Below are 15409 nucleotides of genomic sequence, written 5' to 3'. Positions count from 1 at the left end.
ATTAATGGGAGAATTCTTTAGGATGCATGTTTAAATAAATGTGACTGACTGATCGAGAATGCTCGATATTGTTTTAGTTTTTAGTATACTAAGAACTTGCTGTCTGTCACACAGCCCTGATTTTAGCTGGTTTTATATAATATTTTCGTTGAACTGTCAACATTGCCCTAGAAATTAGAATGACACATATGACAAGATCAACTTACATAACTTGAAAAACACGATTTTCGGTTATAAGAGTTGTACCAGTTTTTTATTGCGCGAAGTGTACCACAAAATACTTTTTATTATTTTTGGTACCACCTAACTGAAATACATACATACCTATCTAGCTAGGTTATCTGATTAACTATAACAGTGGTGCTGATTTTGTCTGTGCGTTTTGTGTATCACCGCAAATAATGATATGTACCACCAGTGCTACATGTACCACAGATTGAGAACCGCTGGATCAATTAAAAATAAAAAATTACCTTTTGCACGAATTTCGGATTTTTTTTCAACGGTTCCTTTAACACCTTTCTTGGTTTTAACTTTTACTGGCTTTACCTCTGGTGTACTACTTTCTTCAATAGACACAGTATTGCGTCTTTTTCTCAACGGTCTAGGTTTTTTAATATCCACTGGTTTAACCTCGTCCTCGGAACTAACAGAGACAATTGAGTTCCGTTTACTAGCTCTTCTAATACTACTAGTATTTGGTTTCACTTTTTCCTTTAGAGCTGGACCTTTTTTGCCGTTCTTACTAGGAAGAGGTCCATTTTTTTCTACAATTTTTTAAATTCATTATTATACAATTTTGATATGATTATGATTAGCAGTAATAAAGGAATTAAAAAATATACTCGATAGAAAATCAAGCTTTTGCTAGATGTAAACTTTTACATATTCCTACACTGACCGGCACGAAAAACGGGCACCCCACAAAATGGATCATTTTTATGTCTCAAACTTTTTTTTTATTTTATTGATAACAGTATCAACCACTTTGGGTTATTAGCTGTATTATAGTTGATACAAGGTTACTTAAATCTAACAGTATTTTTTGATTAATTACTATTTTTACAATTTATAAGTAAGACAATTTATAAGACAGAAAAATTGCAATGAAGCTAAAGGGAAAATTATATAAAACAGCCATAAGACAGTTATGTTGTACGGAACTGAATGTTGGGCAGTGAAAAAGAAAGAGGAACAACGAATGTATGTGGCGGAAATAAGAATCCTTAGATGGATGAGTGAAGTGACCAAAAAGGATAAAATTAAAAATAAGTGGGGGAAAGCGTTGTACCTTGGGACGAACTTAATTGAGGGGGTTAGAAGTAAAAGGGTTTAAGTGCACTTTTTTAAAATTATACTCTAAGTAAAGATTCGCATACTTAAATGGTATAAGAACTTGGTGGTAAAACGAGTTAAGCATATTTCGCCCTACAGTCGCCATATATCGCTATTACATTTAGTTCACTGAAAACAATTGCAGTTTGCTTTGGTAGTAAACAGGTTTAACCGTGCGCTTGAACCGTTTTACCACAAAACTATTTTTAGTATTCTGTAAAAACAAATAGTAATAAACGGGTTTAAGTGCGCTTGAACCATTTTACCACAAAACTAGTTTTGGTATTCTGTAATGTGTAAACACATTTTAATACAGGATTTATTTTAAGTAAATAAATATTAGATTTGTAACCAATCTTGAAGACTAATTAAGTATTATGCAACGTGCCAGTTGTAGTTACACTGTGGATAACAGCTGGGACAAAAATGATTAGTAATATGTAGTTAACATCTGCACTTAAACCATTTTACCAGTAACATTTATCAACACCATGTACCGATTCAAGTACATTTTTTTCATATTGAAAAAAAGGACGTATATACGTAGTAAGAGTAATAATATACCCTTATATTTTTATCATTTTATAGTACATTGTACACTAGACATATTTTAGTTTAATGTCTCCTAGAATTTATAAAACTCCAACAACTTTGAAGCTGATTATCTCAGAACTGTCAAAACTGCACTTAAACCCTTTTACGTCTGGCCCCCTCAATTGCATCTATAAGTGACAAACCAAACTAACCTGTTATTCACTTAGCCACCAGGGGTTAGTGTTAGAGTGATTGGCAACTTTTAAAAGAGCTTGCTGGGGGTTACACAACAAAATACAAAATTCTCATTGGTCCGTCATTTTTTGTGATTTCATTGTTTATTTTTTGTAATTTTTACTCTTTAATTTATGAATAAACATAAGGTATTATATTATACTCAGATGTGCTCTACTCAATGCTGTAATTATTTATCGTGTACAACTAACCTCAAGTATATTTAAAAGGCACGTTTTAATCTTCTGCACTGTGTTGTACCTTGGGACTGAACTACGGTTGTACCTTACGACGTCCCAAGGTACAACACTTATAGATTTTTTTTTCAACTAAAAGCATTAAAAAGCTTAAAGTGCTATGTACTGAAGCTTTGTATTTTGTTCTGATGGATCTAATGTAAACCTACCAGTAATTTTTGAATGCTTGTTTCGTCCGTTTCCAAAAGCTCAGGCGAGAAAGAAGGCCACAAGAGGAAAAAAACCTTGAAGGTGCAGAATACTGAAAGACACGCCGGAAAAAAAGGAGATTGAAGATATGAAGATAACAAAAATAAAAAAATAAGTTTTATCCCTTCTAAATAACTGTTTCTTGACAAAAATGAGAACAAAAATAAAGCCAAAAAAAAACAAAGACAAAATTGTAGACTTCTAGTTCTGAGAATAAAGAAATGACTTTTTTGTCTGACGAAGAAGATTTTAATGTATCCATGCAAGAATTATTAATACAAGCAGTTTTGGAGCAAGAAATGGATATAGCCTTACAGGAGAAGAATGAATGTGAGTTTTAGTTAAAAGTCGTACAAAAAATAGATATTTTGTATGACCAAGGATATACTAGTGTATAAATGAAATTCAACATCTTGTTAAAACCGGAAGAAATACTTTTCTCTTAAGAAATGAAACTCTACATATGGAATAGACGAGGGAGAAATCATAATATGATTTCTCACTTGCATATTATGTAAGTTTCCATCGCTCTCAACCACAGGAACCTCGGAGCGTTTGAAGCAATCACTCAAGTTTCCCGTGAATTTTAGTGCATATGACATGCCCATGAACTAATTCGGTAAAAGAAGCCGTTATAACAGATTTGCTCTAATATTTTGTATTTTTATGAGGATTACCTAAGGGTTTATTTGCTAAATTGATTTTTTTTTGTCCAATAATGTTTTTATAGCTCTAACGTTTTATATTTTTATATGCACTACATCCGTTTTATTTGATCAATTGATTTTTTCTTCACTCCTTTACTTAATCCTAGCGCCGGACTCCAATTGCGATTTTCTAGTCGCGCGGTTGTTTTGTCGCGAAGATTGAATACATTGTTTCAAATACAAGTCAATCCGCGATTATTTAGTCGCAAATGGATTGACTTGTATTTGAAACAATGTGGTCAATCTTCGCGACAAAACAATCGCGCGACTACAAATCGCAAGTGGAGTCCGGCGCTTAGGTACAACAGCCTGTATCCCTAGGTACAACACCATGATGTACCTTGCTTGGGATACTTAGCAATAGTGAAGAAATTATTTTTACTCTCTTATTAACTGACATATTTTATATTTTAAAATATTAATAAATTCCCTAAAACATGGGCTTTACGTCAGTGTTAATAAAACTACACTAAGCGTCAAAATTATCGCATCACCTTAAAAATGGGACATTTTTAATGTCTCATATTTCCTAAACCTGTTGTTCGATTTTAGTGATTTTTTTAATGTTATAGCTTTATTCTTCAAGAATATCGATATAATAATGTTGTTGCTAAACATATAAGTGTCACTGTATACCGGGTGTAACAATGATAGTGTGTTTTTTCCTCAAAGTTTGGAACACCCTGTGGAATATTCTAGCGTATATAAAAAAAAAAGAAATTAAAACTCAACTTTAACCTTAGCCCATCTAAACATGTTGCTTTTTGATTCATTCGCTTATGTTGGATAATAAAAAAAATTAGGTACTTTAACAACTAACAACGTTCTTCATCAATACAGGGTGTTTCTAAATAAGTGCGACAAACTTTAAGGGGTAATTCTGCATGAAAAAATAATGACCGATTACTTTATAAACATGTGTCCGCTGTCCGCAAATGCTTCGTTTCCGAGATACGGGATGTTGAATTTTTTCTTACAAACTGACGATTTATTTATTGCTCTAAAACCGGTTGAGATATGCAAATGAAATTTGGTAGGTTTTAAGAGGTAGTTATTGCGCATTTTTTGGAATACAATTAAGAATTTTATATTCACCATTGGCGTGTATACGGGTAATATGACCCGAATGCACGCCAATGGTGAATATAAAATTCTTAATTGTACGTCAAAAAATGCGCAATAACTACCTCACCAAATTGCATTTGCATATCTCAACCAGATTTAGAGCAATAAATAAATCGTCAGTTTGTAAGAAAAAATTCAACATCCCGTATCTCGGAAACGAAGCATTTGCGGATATATGTGTATAAAGCAAACTGTCATTATTTTTTCATGCAGAATTGCCCCTTAAAGTTTGTCGCACTTATTTAGAAACACCCTGTATTGATGAAGAACGTTGCTAGTTGTTAAAGTACCTAATTTTTTATTATCCAACATAAGCGAATGAATCAAAAAGCAAAATGTTTAGATGGCCTAAGGTTACAGTTGAGTTTTAATTTCAATATTTTATATACGCTAGAATATTCCACAGGGTGTTGCAAACTTTGAGGAAAAAAACACACCATCATTGTTACACCCGGTATACAATGACACTTATCTGTTTAGCAACAATATTATTACATCGATATTCTTGAAGAATAAAGCTATAACATATTAAAAAAATCACTAAAATCGAACAATAGGTTTAGGAAATATGAGACATTAAAAATGTCCCATTTTTAAGGTGATGCGATACTTTTTTGGCGGAGTGTATTATAAGTGTGCCCAAGTTATAATAAAAATCTTTGTTTCAAAACCGTCCCAAAGTACAACGCTTTCCACTATATTAGAGAATTTCTAGGTGTAGCCCCAATTAATGCCAAAATGAGAGAGCATAGGTTAAGATGGTTTGTTCAACGTCGAGATGTTAATCACCCAATACGAAGAATTGCTGAAGTGCAGATTCCTGGAAGGAGTAGGAGAGGAAGACCAAAGAAGACCTGGGGGGAGACGATAAGGCAGGACATGTTGGTAAAGGGGATTAACATTGATATGACCCAAGATAGAATTGTGTCGAGAAATGCAATTAGGGAAGCCGACCCCGCATAGGGATAAGGCGAAGAGATGATGATTTAAACGATATAAATGCAATAAAAAATGTAAAAAAATATGTTGTTAGTTAAGGGGATTGGTACGTATTTTCAGCTGCAATGCTATTCAAATGGGGATTCATTTTTTTCGAATCCTGAGAAAACTAATAAGTATTTTTGAAAAATTTAAACGCAGAATGAAAGATTACGTTATTACCGAGGGTCGAAAGTTCCTGAGAACTTCTATAATGTTTATTTTAATAATTTACAGGGATAAAAAACTAAGAGAAAATTTAGTGTGATTTTTAATTTCAAATATCTCATTCAAAATAAACTTTTTACTTTCGGCCCTCGGTAATAATTTAGTCTTTCATTCTGCGTTTAAATTTTTCAAAAATATTTATTGGTTTTTTCAGGATTCAAAAAAAATTAACACAATGTCCGTGGTAATATTTTCCAAATATATCTTTGTCTTACAACGCACTCAGTCGAATAGAATATTGTCAGCATATTGTCAGTAAAACAGTGACAATCAGTGTTGTTGATTAAAATACTGATATATAGTGTATTTGATAAATAATTAATTTAAGACGTGAACTTAATAAAAATATGTTGCTAGTTAACAAGATAAAGTATCATTGTTCGCCAACTGTTAAAATTTATTTCTATGGTGACTCGATCATTTAAAAGCGTGCAAAAAATCCGAATCAGAATATATTTCCTAGTGGATGGGCAGTGGCTTTTTGGACTATTAAAACTGACAAAATTTTAAAAAATATACAAAATACAAGTGCTCGAATTTTTTTGACCAGGGGTGTATTATAAAAATGGTAAAATTTATTCTGACCAATTAAAGATGCATATTTACCTTCTTTCACCTTCTCATCAGAAAAGCTTACACTTCGTTTTTTTGGTCGTCCTCTTTTTTTAGTCTTTAACGGCTGTTTGTTAGACTCATTTACTTCCGTATTGAAGTTTTCTTCCCAACTATCTATTCGGAGGGGATCTAATTCGTCTATAGATAATCCACTTTGATTTATGCCATTTATTTCTGAATAATTCATTCTTTCAACATTTACCACTAAATTAAATTTACAAACTCTATTTACAAGCTTCTGCATGGTTTCCTTACCCTTGTGTGCGCTTGTTTTTCGTTTTCCGATGGTGTCCTTTCGCTTTTCAATGGCATCGTTATATTTTTCAAGAGGTTCGTTAGTCACAGTTTTAAAAGGTTTTGCTATAATCGATTTCGGTTTCTTCTTCATTAACTTTATCTTAAAGAAAGATTTTTTTCGTGGATCTAAAGAATCGGGGCTACTTTCTGTGTCGTCAACGCTTCTGTACCTAGACCTTCTAGGGGTTGTTTTTATCTCGTATTCAACCAATTCTTCAGTTTCTTTATACGCATTCTCTTTGTCTGTATATAATGAAGGAGAATTGTATTTATCTATAATGTGCTCATGTTCATCTCGAAACCTAACTCTTTTAGGTGTAAGTGATTTCCTCTTAGGAGCTGATTTGGTAGCTTCCTCTTTTAGCGACTGATTTGGTAGCTTGATTATAAGTACTTGATTAAGCAATTTCGGATCAGTGTTAACTGCCCTGGATCTCCTTAAATGCCTATCGGTTTTTAAAGGTCTAAATTTCATATTGTCTGTTGGAGTTGCAACTGGTTCTGCAACTGTTAAATCTACAATATCAATAGGGGACTTTCTCTCTGCTTTTGTTCGGGTTCTTCTTGTAGGTGTTGAATTCCCCAATACGTCAAATTGAGAAATGATTGATTCTTGCTTCAAGATAGGCTGAAAGTGAAAATTACAACATTATCAAGTTATCGATGACTATATAAATATTAATATCTCATAATCTCGGATCTCCTGATAGTAAGACACTTTCTATGAAACGTCAGAATGAAACGTCAGAAAAAGAATTACTCTTACATGAAAACCACCCACAACATTTTTCCAAAATATCAAAAGTGGGCGATTCAGTAATCATCTCTGATCAAAATCAAAATCGTATCTTGGCAACTTTTCGAGAAAACTGTGATTTTATACAGGGTGTCCCGAAATGATTGGTCATAAATCATACCACACATTCTGGAGTCAAAAATAGTTCGATTGAACCTAACTTACCTTAGTACAAATGTGCTCATAAAAAAGTTACAGCCCTTTGAAGTTACAAAATGAAAATCGATTTTTTTCAATATATCGAAAACTATTACCTAAAGATTTTTTATTGAAAATGGACATGTATCATTCTTACGGCAGGATCATTTTATAACAAAATTATAGTAAGATTTGTCCACCCCATAAAAATTTTATGGGGGTTTTGATCCCTTAAACCCCCCCAAACTTTTGTGTACGTTCCAATTAATTTATTAGTGTGGTACCATTAGTTAAACACAACGTTTTTAAAACTTTTTTGCCTCTTAGTATTTTTTCGATAAGCGAGTTTTTATCGAGATGCAGCTTCTTTTTTAATATATGTATTTACATAAAAAAATTTTATGGGAGTTTTGTTCCTTTAAACCCCTCAAATGTTTGAGTATGTTCGAATTAAACTATTATTGTGGTACCATTAGTTAAAGACAGTGTTTTTTAAACTTTTTTGCCTCTTAGTCTTTTTTTTTTTGATAAGTCACTTTTAGCGAGATGTGGCTTCTTTTTCAAAATATACCTAAAAATGTAAATTATAAATACATTTTCAGATAATTAACAGGTCTCTACAGTCGTACTTAACCATATACAAATATGTGGTGGATTCGATAAATATTCAAAATATCTCGATAAACACTGGCTTATCGAAAAAGTCCTAAGAGGCAAAAATGTTTTAAAAACAGTGTGTTTAACTAATGGTGCCACACTAATAATTAAATTGGAACGTACACAAAAGTTTGAGGGGGTTTAAGGGAACAAAATCCCCATACAATTTTTTCGGGGTACACAAATTTCACTTTAATTTTTACTTAAGGTGCAGCTGCCATAAGAGTGCCACATATCCATTTTCAATGAAAAATCTCGTAAGAGTTTTCGATATATGAAAAAAATTGATTTTCATTTTGTAACTTCAAAAGGGCTGTAACTTTTTTTGTGTGCACTATTGTATATAGGTAAGTGAGGTTCAATCAACCTATTTTTGACTCCAGAATCTGTGGTATAATTTATGACCAATCTTTTCGGGACACCCTGTATAATCCGTACATATGTATGTATAATTTCACCTTACACCTTTTAATACCTACAATACAAACACTGCAATAACAATATAATCAATAATAATAATTACTTTTATTTCAATAAATTTAATTTTTAACAAAAACAATTTTTAAAATGTTAATTATTTTAATTATAATAAATATTAAAAATAAATATTTCAAATGTTAAATATGTAAAGAACTGTACTAATTTTTGTAAAAAAAAAATAATGAAAAAGCCTTTATACAAGATATATTTACTTAAAAAACCCTCAAAGGGCCACATCTATCACAAAACGTTTTCAATCTAAGTAGATCATCATCAGTGCTGTTACCTAAAATAAGTATAACCATTTTAGTGAATACAACTGTTAAAAAATTGAAATGTTGACCAAGGTAAAAAGCAATGTTTGGTTGTACTTACAAGCAAATCACATGCTGTGTCATCAAAAATACATGGGTAAAAACCCTTTAAATGTTAACACAATGTGTTATTGTACCCTCGGAGATAGCTGGGAAAATTTACACTCAAAATAACAAAATTCAGTTTGGCAACACTGTGTGAATGTTGATAGTAACATATCCCTTTTAAGATAAACAGAACTGTAATTTAGTCCAGACAAATTAATATATTTTTTGCCAACAAAAATGAGATTTTTCAACCAAATAATGTTTCATATATGATGTGCAAAATAATTTTTAATTGGGTTCTGTTAATGAGCTTGCTTTTTTTGTCATTAAAGTAGAAAAAAACTTAAATTCACTCATTAAATCATTATCGTCCAGTTATCGTCTTAATTATTTTAACTGTACTAATATCCGTCGACTAATTCTGAATGATTAATGGGTAGTTAAAACATTTTATCTGTAGCGGCTTCTGGAATGTCTTAAAAATATCGAATATTATTGATAAAATGCGCATATCCCACCGATCTTCACCTCGATCATACAATGACATTCATCATCATCAATGGTGCTACAGCCCTATGAAAGATCCTCGACCTTCCCAAGTCTATTACGCCAGTCAGTCCTATCCATTGCCAACCGTTGCCAGTTTGCTGCGCCTATTTGTCTCCCATCCTCATCTACACCATCCTTCCATCTAAGTTTTGGCCTACCCCTATTTCTACTTCCCACAGGTTGTGACATAAGGATTCTTCTAGGAGGGTTGTTTGCTGTGATCTTGCTAGATGCCCTGCCCATCTTAGTCTTCCTGTTCTTATAAGGGATACTATTTTTTTACCACCAAAAGATGTTTATATCTGTGGTATACCTCGTAGTTGTACCTCCTCCTACAAATACCATTTTCACAGATGCCACCGAATATTCCTCTCAGGATCCTTCGTTTAAAGAACGTTTTCATCTGCCTTGGAGATGGTCCATGTCTCTGATCCATATTTCAACACTGGTTGTATAAGAGTTTTGTATATGGTTATTTTTGTTTTTTGGCTTAAGTTTCTGCTTCTCATATGTCTACTCAGTCCAAAATAGCATTTGTTCACTAGGATTATCCTTCGCTTGATTTCTTGCGTCATGGTGTTCTCCTTGGTGATCAGGGAGCCTAAGTATGTGAATTTGTCCACCACTTCAAAGGTAGAGTTATCAACAGTGAATTGGTGACCGATGTTTCTGGCTCTATTGTTGGGTGTTGATGCCAACATCTTAGTTTTCTCCTCGTTTACTTTCAGGCCCATATTTTTTTAGGCATTTGAGAAGCTGGTATACATTTCTTCTAGTTTGCGCATACAATGACATTATTACATAATAAAATAAAAGTAATTATTATTATTATTGATTTATATTGTTATTGCAGTAGGTATTAAAAAAGTATAAGTATTGTAGGTATTAAAAAGTATAAGGTGAAATTATACATAAATATGTACGAATTATATAAAATCACAGTTTTCTCGAAAGGTTACCAAGATACGATTTTGATCAGAGATGATTACTGAAACACCGACTTTTGATATTCTGGAAAAATGTTGCGGGTAGTTTTCATGTGGGATTAAATTTTTTTCTACACCACCGTGCTTGCTACCACAGAGTATGAACGGTCGTTCACAGAACCCTCTGACAAGAAATCTCGGAACTGTAGTCCGAATTTGTGACATAAGCTACTCCAAAAGTCAATGCATATCAAAACAAAACAAAACATCATCGACTTAGTCGTTACACAGGAAATTCATTGTGACACTCGAGAAGCAACTTCAAAAACGAGGTAAAATATCATGCTACGAATTGTTAGGAGCAACCGATCTTATGAAGTAGCAGCATATGTTAAACAATACAACAAAACGTCTCCTTCATATATCTGCTTCCATTGACAGTGAAATCCATAGCATCATTGTAAAAATTTGTAAAAATTGCAAATATCACAGTTGCTAACATTTAAAAAGCACCAGCCACACTCTAGCCAGCTTATGTCATCAGCACACACCACCATGCTGCAAAACATATAGGTAAATACAACAAACATCATGAGCAATGGAAATATAGAGACTGCAACACAAACGGGAACACACTAGTTAAATGGACAGAGGGTGAAAACTTCTCACTTGTTTTTGATGCCAAGGATCAAGGATTTACATCAATAGCCTGGAAACAGGAATGTAATACTGATTTGTGTTTCATTTCGAATTATAACAACAACCAACCCCTAGAAGTTTCACGAAGTCCTCTCTGACTCACCACACGATCAGCATAGCGCAGGTATAGTTGAGGCAGGTACACAAATACCACTAATTACTTCCATTCCACATCCAAGATGGACACCTGAAGGAGCCAATTGGACCAAATTCTCCATAGAACTAGATAAATGCTTAGGATGGATAACTACCATATAGTAAAGACTGCAAAGTATTTGCTGGTGATGTAATAAGCACTACTAAGGCATGAATACCAAGAGGCGACCGCAAGGAATATATTCCTATGGACACAGAACAGTCAAGATGTGTACCAAGCCTTTCTGGAAAGCAGTGATCAAGAAATAACAGAAGAGCTACTCCACAACCTATATGCAGCGGGACAGGAATTGTGGATGGAAACTGTTGAGAGCATAAGCCTCCAAACATCAAGCTCAAAAGCTTGTGACACTATTACAGAAAATGGGAAGCTGCTCCCACATGAAGACAAGACATCCTATATAATAACAACATCCAGAGTGCCAAAAGAAAAAGCTCACACAATTAACACCACACCAGATCTTAAATCCCTTAAAGCTATAGAAACAGAAACAGAATACTCCAACACCTGCATGTACCCAGATATTTCAAATGCTCTCAAGGATCTTAAACCAGGAAAAGATCCAGGTTTCGATAGTATCTTTTAAATGAACTGTGGCAAGTAAACAAAAGCCTGGCTGTCTGATTTTTACAGACATTATAAAAACTAGTGAATGTCCTTCAGAAATTCAAGCATTCAAAAATAATTGCCATTCTAAAACAAGCTAAACTACGCAGTAGTCGCAAGAGCTACAGATCAATAGTTTTGAGTCTTCAACATACAAGCTACTAGAACTGCTAATCTATAACAGAATCAGCAGGTGACTCTTCGAAATGTTTCTTGTTGAACAAGCTTACAGTAAGCTTATAGCTTACTTGTTGCAGACCAAATTCTATCACTCACCACCCATATCGAGGCAGGATCTCAAAGGAAACTCAAAACCTGAACTGCATTTATTTCTCAGTGGACTATGATAAGTTTGGAGAGAGGGCATGATGTACAAGTTTCTTCATACAATCCCATGAAAACTTACAGCTCGATATAGACAACATGCTTAATGGCAGAATGTTACAAGTCATCATGGGATTCAATATCTGATCCCCAAGGAAACTAAAGAATGGGCTACCACAGGGATCAGTTCTTGCTCTACTCGAAAAAATGGGAGAGAAATAAGAGAGGGATAAAAGAACCAATTACGTACATTCTAATTTCAATTTTACAAAAGTTATCTAATATATTACCACAAAATTAATTTTATTCTTAAACAGCATACTTACGTATTCTGATATTAACTTTTCCTTGACTGTACTTTTTGTCTCTAAATAATATAAGCAATCGGAACATACATTTGATATATTTTCACCATTAGAACCAGGAAAATCTTTACCAATTGCCTTAAAATGAGCCCATTTTGAAACATTTATAACATCTTCTGAATTTCCACACAAATGACAATTTTCATGAACTTTTTCAGCCGAGCTTGAATGCAAAATATCATCGTGAGTTCTTTTCATTAAAACAAAACTATGGTAACATAGTGGACATACTTTTGGAGGTTTCAGATTTATAAGCTGAAAGAAAATAGATGTATCAGAGAACTTATTTAGTGCATGGCATGGGTATATTAAATTTAATATTGCTAATCTGTTTCTCATAGGCATCTTTCCGTGCGTCACAGTTTTTCGATTTCTTTCTAACGCATTAAATTGTATGTGACAGAAAAAAGGCATGTCCGTGATTACAGACATTTATAACATTTTTTCTAGTTGTCGATAGATGACGCTATAATCGAAAAAAAATTATTTACGAATTATATAATATATCTACGAATATAATCTGTACAATTTATAAGACTATACAAATCAAAGAAAATACCATTTTATAAATGCAATAAACACAATTGATTTGTTTTTATGCCAAATTGCAAATAAAATGTGACAACTGTCAGATTTAACTAAAATGTCATGTTAGAATAAATGTTATAAATGTGTATTATCACGGACTTACCTTTTTTTCTATTTGTGACGCACTGAAAAATGCCTATGAAAAGGACCATACTAAAATATTCGTAATCATATTTATATAGGTAGTATGTAAATCGTTCAGCTGGACATAGGGAATATACATTGAGAGAATTGTGGCAACTGCGCTAACTTGTGTTATTTGAAACTTCTGTTCGAGTACGAGTTTTTGGTGCAATAGAGCTGTCAGAAAGAATAGAATGAGTGAGTTTTTAAGCAAGGCTGTCCACAAATAACTCAAAAACAAAGTTTATGATTTAGTTTATGATCAAGTTTTACTTAAATTTTTAAAATATATTTTTTATTTAAAAACTAATTTCAAAACTAAACAGTTTTCCTATTCCCTTAAGGCTGTATGACACTATACATTTTCTTGTATCATTTCTAATATCGTTTCTGATATGTCAAAAAAATGCATAGTGTCATACACAGATACAAGAAACGATATCAGAAACGATACAAGAATTTGTGTCAGGCACAGATTATTGTACAAGAACTGCGCCAATTTCTGCGCAAAGAGCAAAAACGTAAAACCTGCTGGTAAAACATCTAAAATGTCAAAATTACTTACTCATAATGGCGGCTGAAATGAAAATGGGATAATATATTGATGAATTTATTTGTGTTTTTGTAGATATTATTTATAAATCTTTTATTGATACTTAATATACCGTTTGGTATGGACTACTCTTCTACTAATAACCATATATTTAGCTCCTAGTAAAGTTCAAACTATAAATTTAGGTTTCATGGTGCATAATTTTTTAATAGACGAAAATACAATAGTTCCTAATTTGGATCAAACTGAAGATAATTCTAATGCAAATATTTTAGCACAAATATCAAAACAAAATAAAAACACAAATAATCAACCTCAGTCAACGTTAAATTCTGGTTAACATTAAAATGTTAATTATATAAAAGTTTATAAATTTTATAAAATATTTAAAATCAGCTGTGTCTGTAGATGCAGTACTACCATAACGTGACACAGGGTGACAAACAAAATTTCGACCAATCACGTGCCGAATTTCATACAATTTTCGATACAAGAACTTGCATAGTGTCATACAGGGCACAAATGTACGTACAAGAAATGATACAAGAAAATGTATACAAGAAACGATATCAGAAACGATATTAGAAATGATACAAGAAAATGCATAGTGTCATACAGCCTTTAGGCGAAAAATATTTATAGTCGGTTCGCTAAACTCAGACATAACTGGCTAATGATTATAGTAGGTAATTTTTTAGTTTTTTTTTGCCAATTTTGCCAAAATTGGCAAAATTACTATTTAGTAATTATTAACTATTTAGTAATTATTTTTTTTGTCAATTTTACCAAATTGGCAAAATTACTTGCTAAAATCACTAACCAGTTGTGTCTGAGTTTAGCGAACCGACTATAGCTACTACATTGTCATATTTTGACGTTTATTTGTGTCAGTCGAAATGATTTGTCAATTTTGAGGTTAATGTCCCTTAATGCTAACAACCATATTGTCATCGAGAGAGCTCAGTTGCTACAAGTATCCCAATATAATACAATGTATGTATTTATGTATCTAAATATACAGGGTGTTTGGTAAAGAATGGGCCATAGCTTAACCCCAGATTCCTGAGGTTAAAATAGGTCGATTTAGGCTAACTTACCTTAGTACAAAAGTTGATAATAACCGAAATACAGGGTGTCAAAGCTAAACTTTTAATTTATTTATTTTTGTATATTTCCTGACAGGCATTGGACAACAACACGAAATTTGGTAAGTGGTGCTGGCATTGTACAATCTACTAAATTATGTTAAACAAACGTTTCCGGCTACTACCAGAGGCGTACGACGGGGGAACGTGAATGATTGGCCCTTCCCAAATTCTACGCCATTGGCGCAATTGCTATTTTAGTGCAATTTTTTGATTCTCCAATACTTTCTATGTAAAAAACATATTCTTTATTTGTAACGATAAAGCCATTAGTTTTCGAGATATTTGAAGCTATAAACGAAGGAGCATAATACATTAATCAAAATAAGTGTGCCTTTTCATTTTTAACTTCAAATATCTCGAAAACTAATGACTTTATCGTTACGAATGAAGAGTATATTATTTGCATAGAAAGTATTGGAGAATCTAAAAATTATGCTAA

The 15409-nt window shown here is 32.7% G+C and overlaps 1 protein-coding gene across 2 annotated transcripts in view; it reads right to left on the bottom strand.

Moving 5' to 3' along the window:
* Positions 1-15409, bottom strand: part of LOC114332677 (glutamic acid-rich protein) — a 70676-nt gene that overhangs the window by 42102 nt on the left and 13165 nt on the right. For both annotated transcript variants that reach the window (XM_028282506.2, XM_028282505.2), the window contains exons 2-4: positions 12520-12813; positions 6194-7127; positions 474-767 (exon numbers count right to left, since the gene is read on the bottom strand). In XM_028282506.2, the coding sequence (XP_028138307.1) occupies positions 474-767; positions 6194-7127; positions 12520-12756 (1465 nt within the window). In that variant the 5' untranslated portion in view covers positions 12757-12813. The remainder of the gene's footprint in view (positions 1-473; positions 768-6193; positions 7128-12519; positions 12814-15409) is intronic.

This window comes from Diabrotica virgifera, chromosome 1 (genome assembly GCF_917563875.1).
Source record: "Diabrotica virgifera virgifera chromosome 1, PGI_DIABVI_V3a".
Classification (NCBI taxonomy): Eukaryota; Metazoa; Arthropoda; class Insecta; order Coleoptera; family Chrysomelidae; genus Diabrotica; species Diabrotica virgifera.
Note: the sequence above shows the minus strand (reverse complement) of the source record. Positions and strands in the feature narration are given on the sequence as shown.